At 41.7% G+C, this 25,808-nt stretch overlaps 1 protein-coding gene across 6 annotated transcripts in view; it reads left to right on the forward strand.

Annotated features, from left to right (window-relative positions):
• LOC134340712 (NF-kappa-B inhibitor delta-like) overlaps positions 1-25,808 on the forward strand; it is a 261,763-nt gene that overhangs the window by 226,831 nt on the left and 9,124 nt on the right. For all 6 annotated transcript variants that reach the window (XM_063038180.1, XM_063038177.1, XM_063038178.1 and 3 more), the window contains 3 exons: positions 5,277-5,328; positions 18,871-19,040; positions 20,784-20,900. In XM_063038180.1, the coding sequence (XP_062894250.1) occupies positions 5,277-5,328; positions 18,871-19,040; positions 20,784-20,900 (339 nt within the window). The remainder of the gene's footprint in view (positions 1-5,276; positions 5,329-18,870; positions 19,041-20,783; positions 20,901-25,808) is intronic.

A 25,808-nucleotide genomic window follows, 5' to 3' on the forward strand; every position in this document is an offset into this window, starting at 1 on the left:
CAGCTGTATATGGCAATGAATTCCACAGATTCACCCCCCTCTGGCTAAAGAAATTCCTCCTCATCTTTATTCTAAAGGGACGTCCTTCTATACTGAGGCTGTGCCCTCGGGTCCTAGACTCACCCACCATAGGAAACATCCTTTCCACATCCACTCTTTCTAGGCCTTTCAATACTCAGTGGGTTTCTCTCATTCTCTAAAATCTAGCAAGTATGGGTCCAGGGCCATCAAATGCACCTCATACCTTAACCCTTTCATTCCCAGGATCATTCTCATGAACCTCCTCTGGACCCTCTCCAATGTAAGCATATCCTTTCTTTCGTTTAGAATGGATGTAAATAGGAAAATCAGAGTAGACTGCTTGGCCATTACTTTGTACTTTCAAGTGAAAGTACAAGGGGCAGTCCTGGAATTTAAGTGTGATTTGTTTTGACATGCAGTTTAAATAGATGCTTACTGTACCCACATGCGTAGATATGTCCTTCTTTAATGTGCTTGGAATTTATCAAGGTGAAGCTTGCCATTCTTTTGTTTCCCTCCCCAAGCCTGTAGACAAAGACTATATTTTGTGAAACAAGTTCCAATTCATTGCACTTCAGAATTTTACCAAGTGAATTCAGCTTCCAGCTGTAGTCGCTGGATCATCTCTGAATTTAATTCCTCCATCACTGGAGCCTGGCCGTCAAATGCAAAGATCTGTTATCAGAATCAGAACCAGTTTTAATATCACTGACATAAGTCGTGAAATTTGTTATTTTGTAGCAGCAGTACAGTGCAATATATAAAAACAAATTATGAATTCCAATAAGAAATAGTATTTATATTTATAATTTATTATAACTATTTAATTTATAGTTAGGGTTCAAAATGAAGACAAGCTGATGTTAATCTATCGAATGTTAAACTGACAGAAAATTAAAACAATGACTAGACTGTGCTTCTACAATATGGAGCAATTTAGTTTTAAAAAAACAGCACAGTAAATGAAGAAATATATCTTAAACTGAATCACACACCTTCAGGCTAAATGTCATAGCTTTTAACCCTGCAAATTACTGCTTGACACTTACACACTGCTCTCTTCAGCCAACATCCAACAGTGAAGCAACTTTCATAGTGTCTTGTCAAGCTGAGGCTGATCAAATCTATGGAATTATAACTCTTGCCTGATCTGATTCAGGCTATGTTTCAAATTTATTTTTATTTCAACTGTCATTAAATATATCACCATAGTTCTGGCTAAGTTTGATTCATTCAACAGCTGCCATTATCCCACATAAAGCAGGAAAAGCCCAAAAGTATGACCAATAAACGTCAAATTTTACTTTGTGTGGAGATGAGAAAACCAGCATATTTTAAAGCTTCTTTTTAGCATGGTTATTGTGACACTGGACTTGCAGTGTCTGCACTGTTCTCTAAGACAGATACATTTAACATCTTCAGAATTGCTTTACCTGTGCCTGCTTCTCAGCTGCTGCTGTTGTTCTGGGACAAGGCTGAAAGAATAAAAGTGTGGATTAGACAGTGGCCAATCCAATCATCGTTGTTGACTGCTAAGTATCTTTTAGTTAGCTGCTCTCACCATGATAGGCTCAAAGACTTTCTCAATGAAACAGCTTTCTAGAAAGTATGCAAGGAAAGATGTGTGTATTAAAAGGGCAGCACAGCAGTTGGTGTAGCACTTTCAAGACAGGTGAGCTGGGTTCAATTCTGCCACTGTCTGTAAGGAGCGTGTACGTTCTCCCAGTGACCACAAGGTTTCTTCTGGGTGCTCCGATTTCCTCCCACTTTCCAAAGGCACACATTTCAAGTTGTAGGCATGATATGCTGGCGTCAGAAGCATAGTGACACTTGCGGGCTGCCCCCAGTAATCCTTGACTGTGCTAGTCATTGATACAAATGATGCATTTTACTGTATGTCTCAATGTGCACGTGACAATTGAAGCTAACCTTTCTTTCTTTTCTTTTAATCTAAAAAAGCTACATGGCACTATCTTTCACCCTGTCATGAAAGATAGGGTAAAATAGTGAATGCTGTGTTGACATGATGTTGGAAGCACAGTTACTTTCTACAATGGATCTGAGTTGCAGATCTACAGAATTTGCTGGTTGATTTTTATTACTCTTTCATTTGCTTTTTACAAGCATTGCCTCCCCCTTGGTGTCACTGATTATTCTTAACTATTTTACACCGCACGCTGTCGGAGCGGTGCTGCCAGGGTAATCAAGGACACGACCCACCCAGCCAACACACTTTTCGTCCCTCTTCCCTCCGGGAGAAGGCTCAGGAGCTTGAAGACTCGTACGGCCAGATTTGGGAACAGCTTCTTTCCAACTGTGATAAGACTGCTGAACGGATCCTGACCCGGATCTGGGCCGTACCCTCCAAATAGCCGGACCTGCCTCTCGGTTTTTTTTTGCACTACCTTACTTTCCATTTTCTAATTTCTATTTATGATTATAATTTAAATTTTTAATATTTACTATCGATTTGTACTCCAGGGAACGGGAAGCGCAGAATCAGATATCGCTATGATGATCGTACGTTCTAGTATCAATTGTTTGGCGACAATAAAGTATAAAGTACTTTTTGAACTTACTCTGAAACCATTCATCAATATATTCCCTGCATGAAGTTGGGGATGGAATGTCAGATCAATGAAACTCTTTTCAATCAATTCCAAGTAATTTCTCTAAAACATAATTAAAGTCATTCAGTCTCATTCCCACTTATTTGGTTGCACACATTTCTTGTGTCATTTTCCCTATGTTTATTTCTCCTTCCTCTTTACTTTATTGCTATTTATGTCACTTTCTTTACCTTCTGTTGTTCATAATTCACCTTCCTTCTGTTCCTATATGGTTTCTTCTGTTCTCAAAGCCTAGTGATAAACTGCTGATCTCACAATTTACTGAAGTCCCAGATGTCCTGTGTTTGGCTCTGTTATAAGGTCTTGCCTCTACGAAGTTTTTGTACAGATTTTTGAACTGCAGAATGTGGAAGAGGTCTGACTATAACACTATATCATAATCAACCTCAATGAGTTCTTGAAGATAATTTAGAACCCTGTTGGACATGTTGGAACTTATGTTGACTTTGGTTGCGTATGGGACCAGTGACTGAGAGATCAGTGTGTGAATCATTAAAGGGGCCAACATAGGATAATTACTCAGGTTTTTGACAAAGGCAGTAACTTCTTCTTAATATAATTTCTCTGCTATCTGTTACAGTATGCACCCAATTGTGCCAGCTTCTGGGATTTAGACGCTCCAACTCTCCGGAATATGACTAGCCGGCGCATCTCCTTTAAAGAGCCAGGCCCATCCTGCTAATTGATGGCCATGTTTTTGTGCCAGGATTTTAATATTTACAGTTTAGGGTTCAATGGCTTTGGATTCTTGTCTAGCATCTAGTTTAGAACCCTGGCCTCACGTAGGCCTCGTATCGTGTATCAATTCTAGTCTCGGATACTCCAGCGCTTGGGTCCTTCCCTTCATCGCCTAAGTCTCTTGTCACACTGTCAAAGAGGATATAGTAGGAACAGAAAACTAGATTTGAAGTTCATATATTTTGCTACAACATGATAATAATTAGGGTCTCGGAATAGTGATTATAGAAGAAATTAAATGGTCAGTTATTATGTGTCTTACATCGTCTGGGCAAAGAAACAGTTCCCTCAGTGCCCCTGTCTAAGGAAAAATCACTGTGGTTCTTGATTTATTGACTATTCCTGTTGCAAGTGCCAAGAGCTAAACTGGACTCATACTGCTAGGCATGAGGGACAATTTGTCCATGCTCAAGTTTCACACTGTTTTGGATTGTGTGCAACCATGGAAGCCAACCATGAAAATTAGCCCAAGTATCAGTGTTGGGGAATCTTAGTGAGTTATTTCACATGAGCTCTCAGAACCAAATGAGTAACATTATATTGATTCCCCTCCCCATTTTTACTCTCTCATTATCCTCCAGTAGTTACTTTGTCTTTCTTTCTGTCCTGCAGAATACATATCTTTTTTTCTTTCACCTCATCCAAAAACTATTATGAAGACAGAGCTTATAACTAGCCATGGTAACTCAAAACCCTGGACTCCATTTTAAAAAGCAAGTTCCATTATTTCCAAGAATGGCCATTCTTCCAAGAATGCGCAGCGCGGTAACATAGCGGTTAGTAGCGCCAGCAATCACCAATCAGGTTTCAATTGCTGCCACTCAGCGTAAGGAGTTGGTACGTTCTCCCCACGACTGTGCATGTTTCCTCCAGGTGTCTGGTTTCCTTCCATATTCCAGACGTACAGGTTAGGGTTGGTAAGTTGTGGCGACACTTGTGGGCTGCCCCCAGCACCTCCTCAGACTGTGTTGGTCATTCACACAAACGATACATTTCACTGTATGTTTTGAAAACTTATCTTTCAGCATGTTACCCAGACATTCTGAAGCCCTGTGATTATAGAGTTCATAGCACAGAATATGGCCATTCAATCTATCATAGTTATACAACCATAAACACTCTTTACATGTCCTCCTTAGATTACTAACAGCCAACTTGTGTAGAGCCTGTAAATAAAATCAAGCACTTGGGAAACCGTAAGGTGGATTTGCCAGCTGTTGTGGGCCTGCAGACACTTTCTGCTGTGTGGAAACTCAGCTTAGGGTCACATTTCCAAATTGTGAACTGTTCAGGTTACAAAAAGTTCACAGGAACAGAACCCTGTTGTAACCTGGAGAGACCCTGTGGTCTCATTTGACTCCCCAGCTCCCAAGCCATAGATTTATAGCTTACAACAATACCACTGCTCGCCTTCTCTTTGTCATCAGGGGGAAAGTCAGCAAAGCCTGGAAATTACTGGAGCATGTTTAAGCAAAGCAGCACTTACTGGTCTAACACACAAAATGCTGGAGGAACATGAGCAGGACAGGCAGCATCTATTGAAATAAATAAATAGTCAACATTTCAGGCTGAGACCCTTCATCAGGACTATTAGAGTAAATCAGCATTTACTGGTGTGGGACTGGTGATGGGAGAAGCAAGTGGATATTTTCCTTTAAGCTGGCATGATAAGTAGAAGTACATCCCTGAACTGAGAGAGATCTGGGATCAAATTCCTGGGATCAGAGAAATAAATGGTATTACATTCCTGATATAGGAGGATACTAGATCATATTCCTGGGGCATATAAATGCATAGATTTTAAATTGCATGTCTCTTTGAAATGTACAAGGTAATGATTTTCAACTTATCTTATGTGATCTCAGTCAAACTTCTTTGTTTTTACAGATGGTCATAGCAGCAGGTACATTGGTGGACTTGGAGGCCAGAGACTTTGAAGGTATGTAATTACTGCTCAGTCATCGAGGGTTTGGCCTCATTGCTTGTATAAAACCCATGTTTAATCCTGATTGGTCCCCATATCTAGAAAAGATGTTCTGGCATTGGAGAGGGTCCAGAACAGGTTTACATGGATGTTCCTGGGAATGAAAGGGTTACTGGAAGGATTACTAATATGAGAGGGCATAATTTTAGGGTGATTGGAGGAAAATATAGGGAGGATGTCATAGCTAAGTTCTTTGCACAGAGAGTGGTGGGAGCATGGAATGCCCTGTCAGGGGTAGTGGTAGAGGCAGATACTTCAGGAACATTTAAGAGATAGACACATGGATGATAAAAAAAAATGGAGGGCTATGTGGAAGGGAAGAGTTAGATTGATCTTAGAGTAGGTTATCAGGTCAGCACAAAATTGTGGGCCGAAGGGCCTGTACTTTGCTGGAACATATGAAGAGTGTTTGATGACTCCAAGCCTGTATTCGCTGGAGTTTAGAAGAATGAGGTGTGTGTCGCTGAAATACTATCACTTTGGACAGTATTGAGGGGGAGCCACAGCGACCAGGTCTCTGGTACCAAGTCTGGTGTTGTTGCTCAGAAGACCAGAGACGTGAAGAGGAATGCGGAAGTGATAGGTGATTCCAGTAGTTAGAGGAATATAGACAAGACTCTGTGGATGCGATAGAGACCCCCAGATGGTATGTTACCTGCCAGGTGTCAGGGTCAGGGACGTCTTGGATCAGGTCCACAGTGTTCTAAAGGGGGAGGGTGAGTAGTCAGGTCTTGGTACATATTGGCACCGATGACATAGATCAGAAAAGGGAGGAGGTCCTGAAAGGAAACTTTAGGGAGCTAGGGAGAAAGCTGAGAAACAGGACCTCCAGCATGGTAATCTCAGGATTGCTGCCTGTACCACAAGCCAGTGAGGGTAAGGATAAGGTGATTTTGCAGGTGAATGCGTGGCTGAGGAACTGGTGAAGGGGCAAGTGGTCAAATTTCTGAATCACTGGGGTCTCTTCTGGGGGAGGTATGACCTGTACAAAAGGAACAGGTTACACCTGAACCCGAGAGGGCCAATATCCTTCTAGGTAGTTTTGCTTGAGCTGTTCGGGAGGATTTCAACTAATTTGGCAGTGGGATGAGAACTGGAGTGATAGTGCTAATAATGAGTCTGATAGTTTACAAACAGAGGCAATGTGCAGTGAGGCTCCAAGCAAGGGCAGGCAGATGATAGGGTAAAATTACAGTCAACAGGATGATTTGCAGTGTAACAGGGTGTCAAAATCAAAGAGTGATGAACACAGGACTAAAGGTGTTATATTTGAATGCATGCAGTATTTGTAGTAAGGTGGATGTGGAGTGGAGAGCGAGTTTGTAAATCTGGTGGGAGCAAAGGATGTTGGGAATGGAGAGGGTGGAGTGCTGTGGGAGGGGCGAGGGACTGGTGGCAGAGAAGGAATGCCAGAGGCAGGGGAGGGGTGGTGCAGTCACACCCAGCCCTGAATCACTAGGCAACGTCATTTGATTCCAAACAATTGGTTTTTCGATCATTACAGAATGTCTCTGTGGTGTTTCCCACTCCCTCTCCTCTCCCTTCCCCTTTTCCTAACCATGATTCCCCTCTCCCTGCCCCCTTCCTGCTCTCAGTCCACAACAGAGACCCATATCAGAATCAGGTTTATCATCACTCACGTATATGTCAATAAATTTGTTTTTATTTTGTGGCATCAGTGCAGTAAAATTGCTACAGTACTGGGTAAACGTTTCAGGCACCCGAGCTATATATATGTGCCTGATGCATTTGCACAGTACTGTATTGCGTGATCTTTATTATGGTCTTATGGACTTAGGAGTAGAATTAGATAATTTGGCCCATTGAGTCTGCACCTTCATACTTGCCAATGCTCCTCCTAGGCACAATGTACTTTCCGGCGCCTCCGCAGTGTAAAAACATGTCTACTATATTGTAGCATGAGGAAAAATATTCTGCTTTAAATTTTTATTTGTCTTTAAACCCAGCTTACACAGTACCTGTGTACTGTACAGCAGCTTTGATACCAGTGTGATCCTTGAGCATGATGGTTTTTAACAAGAGTTGAAATATCTGGTTCAAGCTGTGACAACAAGAGCCTTCAGTCCGCATGCGTAACAACGTCCAAGCAGTTTCTGTTTTTTGTGACTATGTGGTTCACTGCACTGAAGCCTCTTTCAACAGGGGAGGAGGACGGAAATACAAAGAAGAACAATTTGACTCTTCTCCAAGGACCAGGAAACTTGATAACACAGTGTAGCCACAAACCACAAAAGCCAGCATTTTTGTGTCTTCATCATTCTGAATTTCGATAATGTCTTCCTGCAAGCTTGTTTCCTGTTCTTTCACCTTGCAAAGAAATGAGTTAATTACCCAGACCTGAATTTCCAGATCATTCAAATCCTTGAATCGATTCTGAAAACCCTTCTGCAGGTGTAAGCAGTACTCTTGCAAATCACCATCTGTGAAAGAGAGTGCCATGCTTTCCACACAGGGAAACTGTGAGAACGTTCTTCTCCCAATGTTCTGCTTATATATTTTCAATTTTCTGATAAAAGTGGACACTGCACTTTTTGCCTGGATTAAATTGAAATTCTCACCCTGCAGTTTCAATGTTCATATTGCCATACAGATCGCTAGGTATGCCAGATCTCCACGTCGAAGTTCAATCTTGGTTCCCAACCTCTTGTCAACTTTGAGCAAATATTCAACCACAGTGTGAAAAATATCAAAGAAACATTTTAAACAGCAGCCTTTTGACAGCCAAGGCACTTCGGTGTGCTGAAGCAAGCATTATCATCATTATCTTGGCATAACTGGTGAAATATTCTGCTATTTAATGGATGAGCTTTAATTTTGTTGAAAGCAGATATTACAGGAGTCATGCTTGAAAAACGTCACTGGCTGAGGTTTTCGGCTGCAAGATGTTGGTGATAAATTACATAATGAATTGCAAACAGATTTGGAATTTTTTTTTTCATAAATGCCACTAAACCAGCATGGCGATCTGTTACATATGTTGCACAAGAACTCCTAATTGAAATACTTTTATCCTCAATATACATTTTGAGCTCATCGTGGATTGATTCTCTGTTGAATTATGCTTTTAACTTTTTCCAAAAGAGAACCTGTTCATAAACTTTTCCATTTTTGATAACCATATATTTGTCATTAGCTATGCTTCATTGTCCTGCACCGTTGACTCATCCAGTTGTACCCAAATTCTGTTTTTTTTAGACCTATTCACAGTTGATACTCAACATCTTCACTCATTTTGTCAATATGATGAGCTAACAGAGTTATTACTCAGAGGAATTGGTTTTAAAATATTGGTAACATACATCAAAGTTGCTGGTGAACGCAGCAGGCCAGGCAGCATCTATAGGAAGAAGCGCAGTCGACGTTTCAGGCCGAGACCCTTGGGTCTCGGCCTGAAACGTCGACTGCGCTTCTTCCTATAGATGCTGCCTGGCCTGCTGCGTTCACCAGCAACTTTGATGTATGTTGCTTGAATTTCCAGCATCTGCAGAATTCCTGTTGTTTGCGTTTAAAATATTGGTGTCCATTTTGAGAACAATGGTGAGCATTTCTGATACAGCAGGCATTATTAATCTTTTGCCAATTGTATGGGATTTTCCACACTTTGCTATCATTTTGGAAATGTTATAAGAAGCGATGAGACCACCATCAAGGTCATTTTTAGCTTTCTTGGCAAATGACTCGAGTTTGCAACACCTTTTAAATGCTTCTTTCATCTTCTGGAACTGAGTAGCCTTTTCAGGGTGTTTTTTTACAGAAGTGTTCCTGCAATCTTGATGGTTTAATGGCTTCATTAGACAGTACAGTATTACAAATAAGACACATGGGGTGTCACTGATCTGACGGGAAAGGAATAAAACCATACGCCAGGTATGTAACATTGTATTGACACACTTCCTGTAGTTTCTGTTTCTTAGCAGGATTAGAACTCAAGGCTTCACCGCCTTCAGACTCATAGACATTGTGCAGTGTGTATTTATCCATCATTAACAGGGCTAAATTAAAATGAAAAATTAGCACAAACTGGGAATGCCTATCAGATGTTGATGATGGCAGTGAGTTGACACGCATGGAACGATGGTAGCGGCATGCAAAGGAACGGTGAGGTGAAGATGAAGACGATCACAACAGTGAAAATTACATTGACAAGGATTCAGATTGGAATCTGAATGTCAGTTAAGATAGAGCTGGTGTTCGGCAAACTACCTTTATACTATTCCAGTTAGCATGATTGACCAATCATGTACTGGCTCATAATCGCCAAAATGGTTCTTGACCACACTTATGAAGCCAAGATCATTTTGAACATCTCAAGAGGAACTCTTGGGGTCAGCAGGTTCACAGATTGGCTCTATTTCACTGTTTAGTTCTGGGCAGTGTTCAGAAGGTGTATTCGACTTACCACTGTTAAATTGCATGAACTTGTTCCATGCTGCGATCAAAGGGGAACTGTTAGGTGCCCTGGTTACTAATTTATGCATCCCCAATAATGTCCGTTTGGTCGGTAAGGTCGGATGGGATTGCCAAGTATCAGACGTGTTGTGACAATGAGTGCTCACCTCCTGCAGAGCTGTGGGTCTTCCTGTGTTCCAGTGCCTCATCCTGATTTTTTGGAAGTGCCTGCTCTACTAACGGTCAGTCAGGTATCGTGCCTCAAGTTAGGGTGCTGCTTACCTCCACCTCAAAAATCCTGAGCACCTCCCAACGACTTTTCTTTCCCCTAACACTTCCTTAGGACACATAATTGTCCCCATTGGACATCATTGATCTAGGCCATTCAATATTTGATAGGCTTCAATGAGATTCTCCCTCATTCTACAGGAAGTATCCTCTCCACATCCACTCTATCTAGGCCTTTCAATATCCAGTAGGTTTCCATAAGACCTAGCTTCCACAGCCATCTGTGCCAACGAATTCTACAGAATCACCACCCTCTGCAAAAGAAATTCCACTTCATGTCTGTTCTAAATGGACGTCCCTCTATTCTGAAGCTGCGTTCTCAGGACCTAAACTCCCCCAATATCAGAAACATCTTCTCATCCACTCTATCTAGGCCTTTCAACATTCGATGGGCTTCAATGAGATCCCCTATCATTCTTCTAAATTCTAGACCCAGAGCTATCAAATGCTCCTCATCTGATAAACATTTCATTCTCAGAATCATTCTTGTGAACCTCTTCTGAACTCCCTCCAATGTCAGAACATCCTTTCTTTGATGAGGGGCCAAAAATTGCTCACAAGTGAAGCCTCACCAATGCCTTGCAAAGCCTCAGCATTACATCCTTGCTTTTAGATTCTAGTTGTCTTAAAATGAATACTAAAGCATTTGCCTTCCTCACCACCGACTCAACCTGTAAGTTAACTATTAGGGAATCCTGCACAAGGACTCTCAAGTCCCTTTGCACCGTGGATTTATGTATTTTCTCTCCATTCAGAAAATAGTCTACCCTTTTATTTCTTCTACCGAAATGCATCAACATACATTTCCTGACACTGTTTTCCAATTGCCACTTCTTAGACCATGCTCCTAATCTGTCTAAGTCCTTCTGCAGCCTCCCTGCTCCTACCTCCCCATCTATCTTTGTATTGTCCGCAAACCTGGCCACAAAGCCATCAATTCCATCATCTAAATCATTGTAAAAAGAAATAGTCCCAATAGAGACCCCTGTGGAACACCACTAATCACCAGCAGCCAATCAGAAAAGACTCCCTTTATTCCCACTCCATGCCTCTTGACAATCAGCCAATGCTCTATCCATGCTAATATCTTTCCTGTAATACCTCGGTCTCTCATCTTATTAAGCAGCCTCATGTGCAACACCTTGTCAAAGGCGTTCTGAAAATCCACATACACAACATGAACTGACTCTCCTTTGTCTACCCTCCTTGTTATTTCTTCAAATAATTCCAATAGATTTGTCAGGCAAGGTTTTTCCCTTGAGGAAACCATGCTGACTATGACCTATTTTATCATGTGCCTCCAAGTACCCTGAGACCTCACCTTTAACAATCAACTCCAACACCTTTCCAACCACTGACGTCAGACTAACTGGGCTATAATTTCCTTTCTTCTGCCTTTCTTCCGTATTGAAGAGTAGAGTGATATTTGCAATTTTCCAGTCCTCTGGAACAATTCCAGAATCTAGTGATTCTTGAGAGATCATTACTAATGCTTCCACAATCTCTTCAGTCACCTCTTTCAGAACTCTGGGGTGTACACCATCTGGTCCAGCTGACTTATCTATCTTTAGACTTTTCAGTTTTCCAAGAACCTTCTCCCTAGTTCTTGGTTCTTGGTTCTTGATCCTCCAAAATATTCCACACGGAATTTAAACTGGAGGTGGCGGAGGGTGGACTTAAGAAGGAGGTTTTTGAAGAAGAAAAGCTGCCTTAAATTTAATTGGGTTTGGTTGTGTGACTATAGAAAGATGAAGATTATTCCATGCTTTAATTGTGCGGGGGGAAATGAATTGCTGTACACATCTGACCTGGTAGTTAGTACTTCAAATTAAATTGAAGTATAGTAACTTCACACACTTCATGCCCCCAACACCTGGAACTCCCACTACACTGCTAGTGTCTTCCACAGTGAAGACTGATGCAAAATACTTATTCAGTTTATCCTCCATTTTCTTGTCCCCAGTACTACCTCTCAACTGTCATTTTCCAGAGCTATGACATCTACTTTTGCCTCTCTTTTACTCTTTATAGAGCTGGAAAAACTTTTGGTATCCTTTTTGATATTATTGGCTAGCTTACCTTCATATGCTATCTTTTCTCTCCTTATGGCTTTATTGGTTGCCTTCTGGTGGTTTTTAAAAGCTTCCCAATCCTCTAACTTCCCATTAATTTTTGCTCTATTATATGCCCTCTCGTTTGCTTTTATGTTGATTTTGACTTTCCTTGTCAGCCATGGTTGCATCATCCTGCCTTTAGAATACTACCTCTTCCTTGGGATGTATTTATCCTGTGCCTTCCAAATTGCTCCCAGAAACTCCAGCTGTCATCCCTGCTAGTGTCCCCTGCCAATCAAACTTTAGCCAGCACCTCTTTCATGCCTCTATAATTCCCTTCACTCCACTGCAATATCTGACCTTAGCTTCTCCTTCTCAAATTGCAGGGTGAAGTCTATCATATTATGATCACTTCCTCCTAAGAGTTCCTTTACCTTAAGCTGCCTAATCAAATCTGGTTCATTACACAACACCCAATCCAGAATAGTTTTTCCCCTAGTGGACACAACCACAAGCTGCTCTGAAAAGCCATTTCATAGGCATTCTACAAATTCTCTCTCTTGGGATCCAGCACCAACCTAATTTTCCCAATCTACCTGCATTTTGAAATCCCCCATGACGATTGTAATATTGCCCTTTTGACATTCCTTCTCTATCTGCCATTGTAATTTGTAGCCCACATCCTGGCTACTGTTTAGAGGCCTATATATAACTCCCATCAGGGCCTCTTTGCCCTTTCAGTTTCCTAACTCTACCCACAACTCCACTAATCCTATGTCACCTTTCCTTGAGGATTTGATTTCATTTTTTACCAGCAGAGCCACCCCACCTCTGCCTACCTGCCTGTCCTTTTGATAAAATGTGTATCCTTGAATGTTAAGCTCCCAAATATAATCTTCTTTCAACCAAGACTCAGTGATGCCCACAATGTCATACCTGCCAATTGCGCTATCAGATCATCTGCCTTATTCTGTATACTGTTGTGCATTCAAATATAACACCTTCAGTCCTGTATTCATCACTCTTTTCGATTTTGTCCCTCCATTACACTGACACTCATCCACTGACTACAATCTTTCCCGATCATCTGCCTGTCCTTCCTGACAGTCTCACTACACACTGCATCAAGTTGTATAACATCCTCAGCCCTGTCACTTTGGTTCCCATGCCTTTGTCAATTTAGATTAAACCCTCCCCAATAATGCCAGCAAACGATATTCGCCCCCCCCCCCCCCGGGTTCAGGTGTAACCCATTCCTTTTTTATAGACTATACCTTCCCCAGAGAGATCCCAATGATCCAGAAAGCTGAAACCCTGCCCTCTGCACCAGTTCCTCAGCCACACATTTATCTTCCAAATCATCCTATTCCAACCCTCACTGGCTCGAGGCACAGGTAGTAATCCAGAGATTACTGCCTTGGAGGTCCAGCTTTTCAGCTTTCTACCTAACTCCCTTCAGGACCCCTTCCCTTTTCCTACCTATATCATTGGTACCAATATGTACCAAGACTTCTGTCTGCTCACTCTCCCCCTTTAGAATGCTGTGGACCCAATCCAAGACATCCTTGATGTCCCTGACCCTGGCACCTAGGAGGCAACATACCATGAGGGCTTACTGTATAGAATTACTCCCAATTAACCACAGGCTGCCCATGGGTAATAGATGGGTTCCAGTTTTACAGACATCCATAAGTTGATTTTGTCCATAAGTCGGAAAATATGCAAAAACTACTCAATATTGTAACTACACCTGCACAGTGTTGTAATAAAAGGCAAAACAAGCCCATCAGACTGAGAAGAAAGAACATTACTAACTTCCTCAACTGGTGAAAGCTAATCCCTATTGGAATGGGATTACCTTCGGGTGGTAACACAGCATGAACAGTGCATAAATATTGGCTACTCATACAAAATCAGTCCAACATCATCCGACTGTTCAAGACTACTTTCTCCTCAGTGTGTTGCCAAGTAGAATAGACATGCATTATTTGATAAGAGGCATAGATAGAGAATTTTTCCCAGGGTAGAAATGGCTATTGCAAGAGGGCATAATTTTAAGGTGATTGGAGGAAAGTATAGGGGGAATGTCAGAGATTGGTGTTTTATAGAGAGAGTGTTGGGTGCATGGAACATACTGCCGGTATACTGTTGGTAGAAGTATGTAAATCAGGGGCATTAAGAAACTCTTAGATAGGCACATAGACGAAAGAAAAATGGAGAGCTATGCAAGAAGGGAAGAGTTAGATTGATCTTGGAGTAGGTCAAAACTCAGCACATCATGGGCCGAAGGGCTTGACTGTACTGTTCTATGTTCGATTTAACCAGCTTTTCAAGGTCACCTCTTTCATTGTTGATCTTCTTGTAGTTTGAACAGATGAAAAGCATTGACAGGAATATTTCCCAGTTTGGTGTGATAGTGCAAAACAGGCAATGAGTCAATGGCCACCCACTTTGTATCCCTTCCAATGACTTCGATTTCCATTAGTTACCACATAGATTGCATTATCACACAAGTGCAGATTCCACACTGATGTATTTGTGAAATTTAAACCAGAGCTTGAAATTCAGATTTAGCAGCATTGAACCTCCCATTGACTCAGCTTCTTGCTTACATAACAAGTGACGTGCCAAGGTGATGGCTTTGGTTTATTGTTGTCCCATGTACAGAGAAAGGTGTATGTTTCATGCTGTTCATATAGATGACATTATTACACAGTGCATTGAGGTAGAACAAACTTAAGAAAAAAGAATGGTTTTGATACTGAGGTTTCAATATTATGCATTTATTCAAACAGCTGAACAAAGGTGTCAAAGATATGATTGCTAAACTTGCTGATAACACCAGGATAGGTAGGAAAGTAAGTTATAAATAGGTCATATGGGGGCTACAGTGGCATACAGATAGGTTAAGTCAGTGGGCAAATATGAAGTATAGTGTGTGAAAATCAGGAATTATCCATTTTGGCAGGGAAAATGAAAAAGAAAGATGTCATCAGAATAATGAGAGACAGAAGAATTCTGAGATGCAGAGGGAGCTGAGTGCATGGTTCACAAAAGGCTAGAAGTGAGGGAAGTAAACAGAATATTATCATATATTGCCATGGGATTTGAATATAAAAGTAAGGAGGTTATGGATCAGTAAGACAGAGCATTACTGGGAAGATGACTGCAAGTTCTATGTACAGTACTGGTCTTATCTGAAGAAGGATACAACAATACTGAAAACATTTCAGAGAATTTGATGAGACTAATACCCTGAATGAGAATTTTGTTCTATGAGTAAAGATTAGGCAGACTAGGCTTGGATTCATTGGAGTTTATTAGAGTGAGAGGAACCACTGACTGGTAAAGATCCAGATCCAGAGATGCTTTGACACGGTGGAGGTGAAAATCATGTTTCTTCTTGTAAAAAATTCTAGAACTACGGGGGAGGGCAGGTGGTTGTCACTGTTTAAAAATAACCATTTGCCTATTTAACACAGATATATAGTTCTGTGCAAAAGTCTTAGGCACATGTATATAGCTGGGTGCCTATGACATTTGCACAGTACTGTAGTGATTTTATGAATTGCACTGTACTGCTGCCGCAAAAAAAACAAATTTATTGACATATTTGAATGATGATAAACCTGATTCTGATATAGAAACATAGAAACATAGAAAATAGGTGCAGGAGTAGGCCATTCGGCCCTTCGAGCCTGCACCGCCATTTATTATGATCATGGCTGATCATCCAACTCAGAACCCAGCCTTCCCTCCATACCCCCTGACCCCTGTAGCCACAAGGGCCATATCTAACTTCCTTTTAAACATAGCTAATGAACTGGCCTCAACAGTTTGCTGTGGCAGAGAATTCCACAGATTCACCACTCTCTGTGTGAAGAAGTTTTTCCTAACCTCGGTCCTAAAAGGCTTCCCCTCTATCCTCAAACTGTGACCCCTCGTTCTAGACCTCCCCAACATCGGGAACAATCTTCCTGCATCTAGCCTGTCCAATCCCTTTAGGATCTTATACGTTTCAATCAGATCCCCCCTCAATCTTCTAAATTCCAACGAGTACAAGCCCAGTTCATCCAGTCTTTCTTCATATGAAAGACCTGCCATCCCAGGAATCAATCTGGTGAACCTTCTTTGTACTCCCTCTATGGCAAAGATGTCTTTCCTCAGATTAGGGGACCAAAACTGCACACAATATGCTTCTCTATTGTGGACTGAGAATAGAAAGGGGGCAAGGAGAGGTGAATCATGGTTGGGAAAAAGGGAAGGGTAGGGGAGGGAGTGGGAAGCACCAGAGAGACATTTCAATAAACCAATTGTTTGGAATCAAATGACCTTGGCTGATGTCTCAGGGCTGGGTGTGCCTGGGCCTGCGCCAACCCCCACTCCTGGCACTCCGCCACCTGTCCCACATCCCTCCTGCAGAGCTCCACCCTCGCCGTTCCCAACGTGCTTTGTTCCCACCAAATTTACAAACCCGTTCTCTGCTCCATGCTGACAAATACAGTACTGTGCAAAAGCCTTCAGCACCCTAGCCTAATATACCTGTGCCTAAGACTTTTACACAGTACTGTAAGGCAAAATATTTTCCTTTAGAGGAATGACAATCTTTAGAGGGTACAGTACGCACCCAGCCCTGAGACACCAAGTAAGGTTGTTTGATTCCAAACAATTAGTTTATTGATCATTACAGAATGTCTCTCTGGTGCTTCCCGCTCCCTCCTTTCTCCCTTCCCCTTTTCCAAACATTGTTTCCCTTCTCCCTGTCCCCTTCCCACTCTCAGTCTACAACAAAGACCAGTATCAGAATCAAGTTTATCATCACTCACATATGTCATGATTTTTTAATGGCAGTAGTATAATGCAATACATAAAGTTAACGTAGTACTGTGCAAAAGTCTTAGACACCTTAGCTATATATATATATATATATATATATATGTGCCAGTACTGTATTAGTGGTAGCAGTCTTTAAATTGTTTCGGAGGTGGACACTATATAAGTATAGTGTGAAAGATTATCAAAGGTAAATGGGAGCATACAGTTTAGGTGACTGTGAAATATGTGTATGCAAACGTACAGGATAGGAGTTAAGCTGGTCTTCTCAACACTGTTTTGTCACTTGTTGAGATCATCAACTACAATCTCAGTAAGCAGCAGAGCAGTTTGAGAAGGCAAGCATGCTCCTATTTTATCCATGTATATAAGTCAACTTTCACAGGAAGGAGATGGAGAGCCTAGTGACATGGTGTCAAGATAACAGCCTTCCCTCAAAATCAGCTAAACAATAGAGATGGTCATTGACTACAGGAAGATGCTCCTGTCTACATCAACAGTGTTGGGTTGAGAAGGTTGGGAGCTTCACGTTTCTAGGAGTGATCGTCATCAACAGCCTGTCCTGGTCAAACCACATTGACGCTATGGTCAAGAAAGCTCACAAACACCTCTAGCTCCTCAGGAGGCTAAAGAAACTTGGGATGTTCTTACCAATTCTTATCAATGCACCACAGAAAGCATCCTATCTGCTATCATGGTAACTGCTCTACCAATGACTGCAGGAAATTGTAGAGAGTTGTGGACGCAGCTCAGCACATCACAGAAGCCAGCCTCCCCTTCCCCCCGACCCCCATGGAGTCTGTCTACACTTTTCACACCTTCGGTTAGGCAGCCAGAACAATCAAAGACCTCTACCCTCTCTGGTCATTCTTTCTCCTCTTACCTCTCATTGGGCAGAAGATACAAAAGCCTGAAAGCACATACCACTAGTTCAAGGACAGCTTCTGTCCCACTGTGGTCAATAACTGATTGAATGCTTTCCTGATATGTTAAGGTGGACTCTTGACCTCACAGCCACACTGACTATCACTTTGCACCTTACTGCCTACCTACACTACTCTTTCTTTGTAGCTGTGACACTGTATTCTGACATCTGTTTTTGTTTTACCTTGTACTGCCTCAATGCACTGTTGTAATGAATTGATCTGTATGAATGATATGCAAGACAAGTTTTTCACTGCACTTCAGTATATGTGGCATTAATAAACCAACTTACCAGATGTGCACCTACGTCTGAGAAGAGATGAGGGGAGAATGACAGATACCAGCATTTCTATTTGAAAATGTCAAATATCAGCCAACTCATTTCTGGCTGATGAAACTAATCTTTCTAATGTTGCAAGGTCACAAGTTGGCCAGTGCCCTTGCAAGAAAGAGCTTGTACAATTTATGGTTTCATAATCTCATTGTTTTCAAAACATATCCAGAAAACATCCTTATTCTCAACCAGCCAAGCCTCCTACAATTGTACTCTTTGTCTTCATCTAATGCCATCTGTGTTTTTAACTTATCTCAGATAGTAGGCACAGGTCAGTATCCAAGGCTGCTAAAAAGCAAGACAATAAAACATAACTTTCTTGTGAGTTCTGCCAGATTGCACATGTTCACAGGCAGTGATAATAAATGGTAATGTGATGGATCTTATCAGATATTGGCAGCCTGCAAAATTTCTTCTCCAGGGAAGCAACTGGAACAAAAGTTTTACAAAACAAGTATCAGCAAATGTCATTCAAGTTGATTTTACCTACACCATCATTTTCAGTTCTTGGTCACGTGCTCAAATATCTCCTTATGTGGTTCAGTTTACTTTTGTGATTTGATAAAACTTCTTTGGTTGGTCACTGTGCTAAAGGTTTACAGTTAATGTCATTTGTCTGCATGGAACTAAATTTCAGTTCTCTTTGTGTTGTAGGACTCACTCCTTTGCACTGCGCAGTTATTTCCCATAACTCTGTTTTTCGAGAACTCTTTTATGATCATGATCTGACGCCACAGAGGCAGAACGAGCTACATTATAAAGCTGACCAACTTCATGCCTGCATCCGGTTACTGATAGAAATGGGAGCCTTAATAACCAGCCAGGTAACTTGTTTACCAGAACTGTTAAAAAGATAAAAGAAAAGATTATAAGATTAGCTTTATTTACCACATTTACATCAAAACATACAGTGACATGTGTCATTTGCATCAAATCAAATCAGCAAATATTATGCTGGGCAAACGGCAAGTTTTACCACGCTTCCAGCAGCAACGTAGTATGCCCACTGCTCACTAATCCTAACCCATACGTCTTGGAAATTGGAGCACCCAAAGGAAACCTACATGATCACAGGGAGAACACACAAACTTCTTACAGGCAGTGGTGGGAATCAAACCCCGATCAGTGATCACAGGCACTACGTTAGTGTTATATATACAACCTCTATGCTACCATGCCATCCTTAAGATAATAGCCCAATTGGAGTACTTCATCAAGTCTTTCACAGGCCCATCTCTCAATATATATTTTTATGGAGTTATTTACTGAATCTATTGCTCTGTTGCTTTCATTGTGCCAGAGTTTCTAGACGTGTCTGCATGCTCCATAGACTTACAAAAAAATCTTCATACATAACTTGTCCAACAGTTGCCAGAAAGTTTGAGACTTCCAAGTTTACACACATATACATGACCTTTCCAAACTTGCTCCTGCTTGTATGGGGAATTGTCAGGAAAATCATGCCTTGTCAATCTATCCACACTCTCAACAGGCTGGAACAAAGCTTTCTTCACTGTTCCACAACGCTGAACCACCTTTTCACTAACATAACATGGCAATGGAATATTTGTTTCCCATCTCTGGTTTTTGCTTTGGCATGGTTTCCCTGAGTAGTGTAAACAAGAGGGCATGTGTAATGGGGAGAAGCATGTAACGTGTTTCTCTGGAGCAGAGAGGGGAGGAGAAACCTGACAGAGGTTCATAAGATAGATTATGAGAGACATAGATAAAGTAGACAGACTGTATCTTTTTCCAAGGGTTGAAATGTCTACTGCTAGACAGCATGCATTTAAGGTGAGAGGGGATAATGTCAAAGGGCAAGTTTATTCAATAGCGAGTGATGGGAGCATGGAATGCACTGCCAGGTTAGTACAATAGAGATGTTTAAGAAGCTCCTTGATATGCACATGAATGTGCAGAGAATGGAAGGATATGGACATTGGGCAATATCCTCCCACATTTCCCTTCCTTATTGTTTGTACATAGCGATGGAGACACAACATATAGATTTTTACTCCCTCTTGTTGTGAGATGGATGTAAGAAATAAAATTCTAATTCTAATTCATTGTGTGGGCAGAAGGGATTAATTTACTTGGGCATTTGATTATTAAAGATTAGCTTTATTTGTCACGTGCACATCAAAACATCGAAACGTACAGTGAAATGCATCATTTGTATTAATGACCAACACAGCCCAACAATGTGCTAGGCAGCCCGTAAGTGTTGCTCTGCTTTCGGCACCAACAAAGCATGTCTACATCTCACTAAACCTAACCATACACCTTTGGACTGTGGGAGGAAACTGGAGCACCCAGAGGAAACCTGCACAGGCACGGGGAGAACGTACAAACTCCTCACAAACAGCGGCACGAATTGAAACCTGATCTTCTGATTGCTGGCACTGTAAACCATTATGCTACCATGCCACCCTAGTTAACTAGTTTAATTAGTCTGGCGCAATATCATGGGCCATACTGTTCTAGTGTAGCACTTAACTCAAGAAAAGACTTTCCATAGGTGTCTGGATGCAAATGAAAATTCCATCCATTTTCTTTTCTGTGAACAGGATGTGAAGAGCAATAAAACAGTGGTGCACTTTGCAGTTCAGGAGGGAAATCTCTTGCTGCTGGACTACTTCCTGAAACTCAGTGGCACCAGGTCACCCGAATTTGTCAACATGAAGGTAGGTGATGTTGACGTGTTCATTTGTAAAATGACAACACTCTGGTGATATGATACATAGGTTAGGTTCTTTGACAGCATAATAGTATCTCAATTTAATTAAAATTTTTCCACTGAGGCAAGGGGAGAAAAAAACCAGAGGACATGGGTTAAGGGTGAGGGGGGAAAAGTTTAAAGAGAACATTAGCGGGGGCTTCTTCACACAGAGAGTAGTGGGAATGTGGAATGAGCTGCCAGACGAGGTGGTAAATACGGGTTCTTTTTTAACATTTAAGAATAAATTGGCCAGATACATGGATGGGAGGTGTATGGAGGGATATGGTCCGTGTGCAGGTCAGTGGGACTAGGCAGAAAATGGTTCAGCACAGCCAAGAAGGGCCAAAAGGCCTGTTTCTGTGCTGTAGTTTCTATGGTTTCTATGGTTAGCTTCTTTAATTTACCTAATAGTAAGGATAATTAAGCATTTAGTAAGTTTTGCTGACTTTATAGATGTATTATGTTTAGGTATGAACTATAAGTTTAGCACTACAACTCTCAAACATAATTTGTTCCATTGGTTGCAAAAGAAGAAAAAGCCAGATTCTCAGCAAGTCCGGCAGCATCTGTGGAGGGGGAGAAAGAGTTAGTGTTTCCAGTTCATAACCCTTCATCATTAACTTGAAATGTTTTATTTTCATTTTACATTTCCAGCATCTGTATTTGTCTTTAGCCTGTATTGCATTGAAGATCTCCTCCTTGTTCTGTACATGCATTCACCAGGTCAAAGATGTAGCTATAGTCACTCACAAGCAACTTCGAAACAATGCCTGTCTCTTCATGAAATACGTGGAACAGTTCTTGATTCAGTCCAATTTGGGCTCCCTCCTTCACCTCTTTATCTGATACATTGATGACATGATTCATGCTGCTTCCTACAAATGCGCAACATGGAATATTTCATTATCTTTGCTGCCAATTTCTACTCTTTTATTTTGTCATGTTCTCTATCCATCTGCTGCTTTCCATCTCTTGGCTTTTCTATCTGCATCTAAGGAAACAATTACAGACCAAATATCCATTAAAAGCTCACAGACTCTTGCAACTATCTTAACTACTCCTCTTCCTACCCTCTTCTGGTAAGCATTCCACTCAGTTGTCCCAATTTGCCCATTTCCATCATCTCTGTTCAGAAAATGAGACTTCCTTCAACAGAGTATTCAGATGTCTTCCTTCTTCCCCCTCTGCCCTGGTCGAGAGAGCCTCAGTTCCAGTTGTCACACTTCTGCCCTCAGTTCTCTTATCACAAACAGAACAATAATCAAGTTTCTCTTGGCCTTACCTTCAATCCCACTCACCTCCACAAGCAACAGATGAGTCTTTAGACTTCAAATTCAAATTCAAGTTCATGCTTATAGTCATTCAACCATACAGAAGTATACGGCCAAATGAAACATAGTTGCTCTGGGACCAAGGTACAAAACACAACACATACGGTCACACACAGCACATAGAGTTACGATCCAGCACATAAAGTCACAAAATAATATCAGCACAAGCTCCTGAGGGGCATGGTCTGAAGATTGAAAGTGTGAGGGACATGTTTCTGTAAGACAGTGTAATATTACTGACGCTATCATAATAAAACAAACAGTCTGATAGATAGATATGTGAAACAGCAGCAATATGAGATGAAGCGTGACCAGTGCAGGATGTGAGTGTGTCTGCGAGTTGGGGAGTTGGTAGAGGGCCCCTTATCTGCACATACATCTTTCCGAAGCCTTCAACAAGATTCCACTGCCAAATGTCGCCTCCCATCTCCACCCCTTTCATCACTTTAAAAGGACTATTCTGTCCATGATTCCCAGCTCAATTCATCAATCCCTAATACCTGCTCAAATTCTCCCATCCCCAATGTTCCCAAACAAAGACAGGGGATACAGCAACTGCACTTTTCCCTCTCCCACTTCCCATCAGACACCCAGGTGAAACAGGGAGACACTTACTCTTCCTTAAGTTTAATGTTTTGCATACTGTGCTACTGCTAAGGTCTTCTATACATCAGAGAAACCAAATGCAGTTACCACATAGTGTCTTACTCTCTCTAATGCTGTAGTTCATTTTCCCCTACTTAAATGCCGCTGTATGCTGCAGAGAGATCTGTGCTGATGGTGAGGTCTCCTCTAAATACTATGAGGGGTCTCCCTTACATACAGTGATGTCTCCTCCATATGCCATGAGCTCTCCTCTAGATAAGAGGAGTCTCCTTTACATAGCGTGAGGTCTGCTCTAATGCCATGAGCTCTCTTCTTGATATGAGGAGGTCTCTTTTACATAGGGTGAGATCTCCTCTACTTACTACAAGGTCTCCTCTATATACCATGAGATCTCATCTACATAGCATGAGGTCTCCTCCACATACCACCATAGAAAGGGTGCAGAGGAGATTTGCAAGGATGTTGCCTGGATTGGGGAGCATGCCTTATGAAAATAGATTGAGCGAACTTGGCCTTTTCTCCTTGGAGCGACGGAGGATGAGAGGTGACCTGATAGAGGTGTATAAGATGATGAGAGGCATTGATTGTGTGGATAGTCAGAGCTTTTTTCCCAGGGCTGAAATGGCTAATACGAGAGGGCACAGTTTTAAGGTGCTTGGAAGTAGGTACAGAGGAGATGTCAGGGGTGAGTTTTTTATGCAGAGAGTGGTGAGTGCGTGGAATGGGCTGCCGGTGATGGTGGTGGAGGGGGATATGATAGGGTCTTTTAAGACACTCCTGGATAGGTATATGGAGCTTAGAAAAATAGAGGGCTATGGGTAACCTTAGGTAATTTCTAAAGTAAGTAGATGTTTGGCACAGCATTGTGGGCCGAAGGACCTGTATTGTGCTGTAGGTTTTCTATGTTTCTATGTTACCACGAGAACATCTCTATAGGTCATGAGGATCTCCTCTACATACCATGAGGTCTCATCCACATACCACAAGAACTCCTCTATATACCAGGAGAACTCCTCTATATACCATGAGGTCTCCTCTACATACCACGAAGTCTCCTTCACTTGCCATGAGGTCTCATCTACATAGTATGACATCTCCTGTACAATTGATAAGGTCTCCTACACATAACATGAGGTCTCCTTTCCATACCATGAGGTGTCCTCTACATAACATGAGGTCTCTTCTACATGCCATGCCTTATTTACATACCATCAGTTCTCCTCTACTTACCATCAAGTCTTCTCTACATACCATGACTCATTTACATACCATCAGTTCTCCTCTACATACCATCAAATCTCCTGTACATGCCATGAGTTCTCCTCTACATACCATGAGTTTTCCTCTACATACAATGAGGTCTCCTCTACATAACACAAGGTCTCATCTACATACCTTGAGGTCTCCTTCACAATCCATGAGGTCTCTTCTACATACCATGAGGATTCCTCCACATACCATGATGTCTCCTCTAAATACCTCAAAGTCTCCTTCACAATCCATGAGTTCAATTCCACATACCATGATGTCTCCTCTACGTACTATGTTCTCCTCTACATGACATGAGGTCTCCTCTACATGCCATGCTTTCTCCTTTATGTACCATGAGGTCTTCCCTTCATACTATGAGGTCTTCCCTACATACCACAAAGTCTCCTTCACATGCCCTGAGGTCTTATTAACATACTATGCAATCTCCTCTACATACCATAAGGTTCTCTCTTCATACCGTGAGGTCACCTTTACACAACAGGAAGTCTCCTCTACCTACCATTTGGTCTACACTATATTCCATGAGATCTCCTTCACATACCATGAGTTCTCCCCTACATACAACGAAGACTCCTCCACACACCACAAGGTCTCCTCCATATTCTGTGAGGTCTCCTCTTCACAGCACGTTCTCCTACACACACAACAAGGTCTCCTCTAAAACTATGAGTTCTCCTCAACATACAATGAGGTCACTCTATACCATGAAGTCCCCTCTACATGCCATGAGGTCACCTCTACATACCACGAGGTCTCCCTCACACTACATACCATGAGGTCTCCTCTGCATACCATAATTTCTCCTCTATATACCATTTGTTCTCCTCTACATACTATGAGTTCTCCTCTACATACCATGAGGTCACTCCATACCACGAGGTCTCCTCTACATACCATGACATTCCCTCTACAAACCGTGAGGTCTCCTTTACATGCTGCAGAGAGATCTGTGCTGATGATGAGGTCTCCTCTAAATCCATTTCCAGCAGGAATTGTGTATACTCTCTCTAATGCTCTTTTTCATTTTCCTGTACTTACACGCTGCAGAGAGAAAAGTTGTGATAAATTACTTTTCATTTCCCTCTCTTTAAACGGCACCTGATCCACTGTGCACTCCACTCTATCGAAGATCTTATTGCAGATATACCCTTACATCAGGACTGGCAGGTGTTAAATTGCAGAGAGAATGGTGGAGAGAACAAAGGGAATGTAACATTAGCTCAGTTTTCCTTTCTAAACAGATGCTACCTGACCTGTTGAATATTTCCAGAATAGAATGAGGTTTATTATCTCTGTCTAACTGTGTGTGATTAAAAATGAAAGAGATTAACATCATGTGTCACATGTACATTGAAACCTGCAGTGTAATAGAAACATAGAAAATAGGTGCAGGAGTAGGCCATTCGGCCCTTCGAGCCTGCACCGCCATTCAGTACGATCATGGCTGATCATCCAACTCAGAACCCTGCACCAGCCTTCCCCCCATACCCCCTGATCCCTTTAGCCACAAGGGCCATATCTAACTCCCTCTTACATATAGCCAATGAATTGGCCTCAACTGTTTCCTGTGGCAGAGAATTCCACAGATTCACCACTCTCTGTGTGAAGAAGTTTTTCCTCATCTTGGTCCTAAAAGGCTTCTCCTTTATCCTCAAACTGTGACC

This window comes from Mobula hypostoma, chromosome X2, assembly GCF_963921235.1.
Source record: "Mobula hypostoma chromosome X2, sMobHyp1.1, whole genome shotgun sequence".
Classification (NCBI taxonomy): Eukaryota; Metazoa; Chordata; class Chondrichthyes; order Myliobatiformes; family Myliobatidae; genus Mobula; species Mobula hypostoma.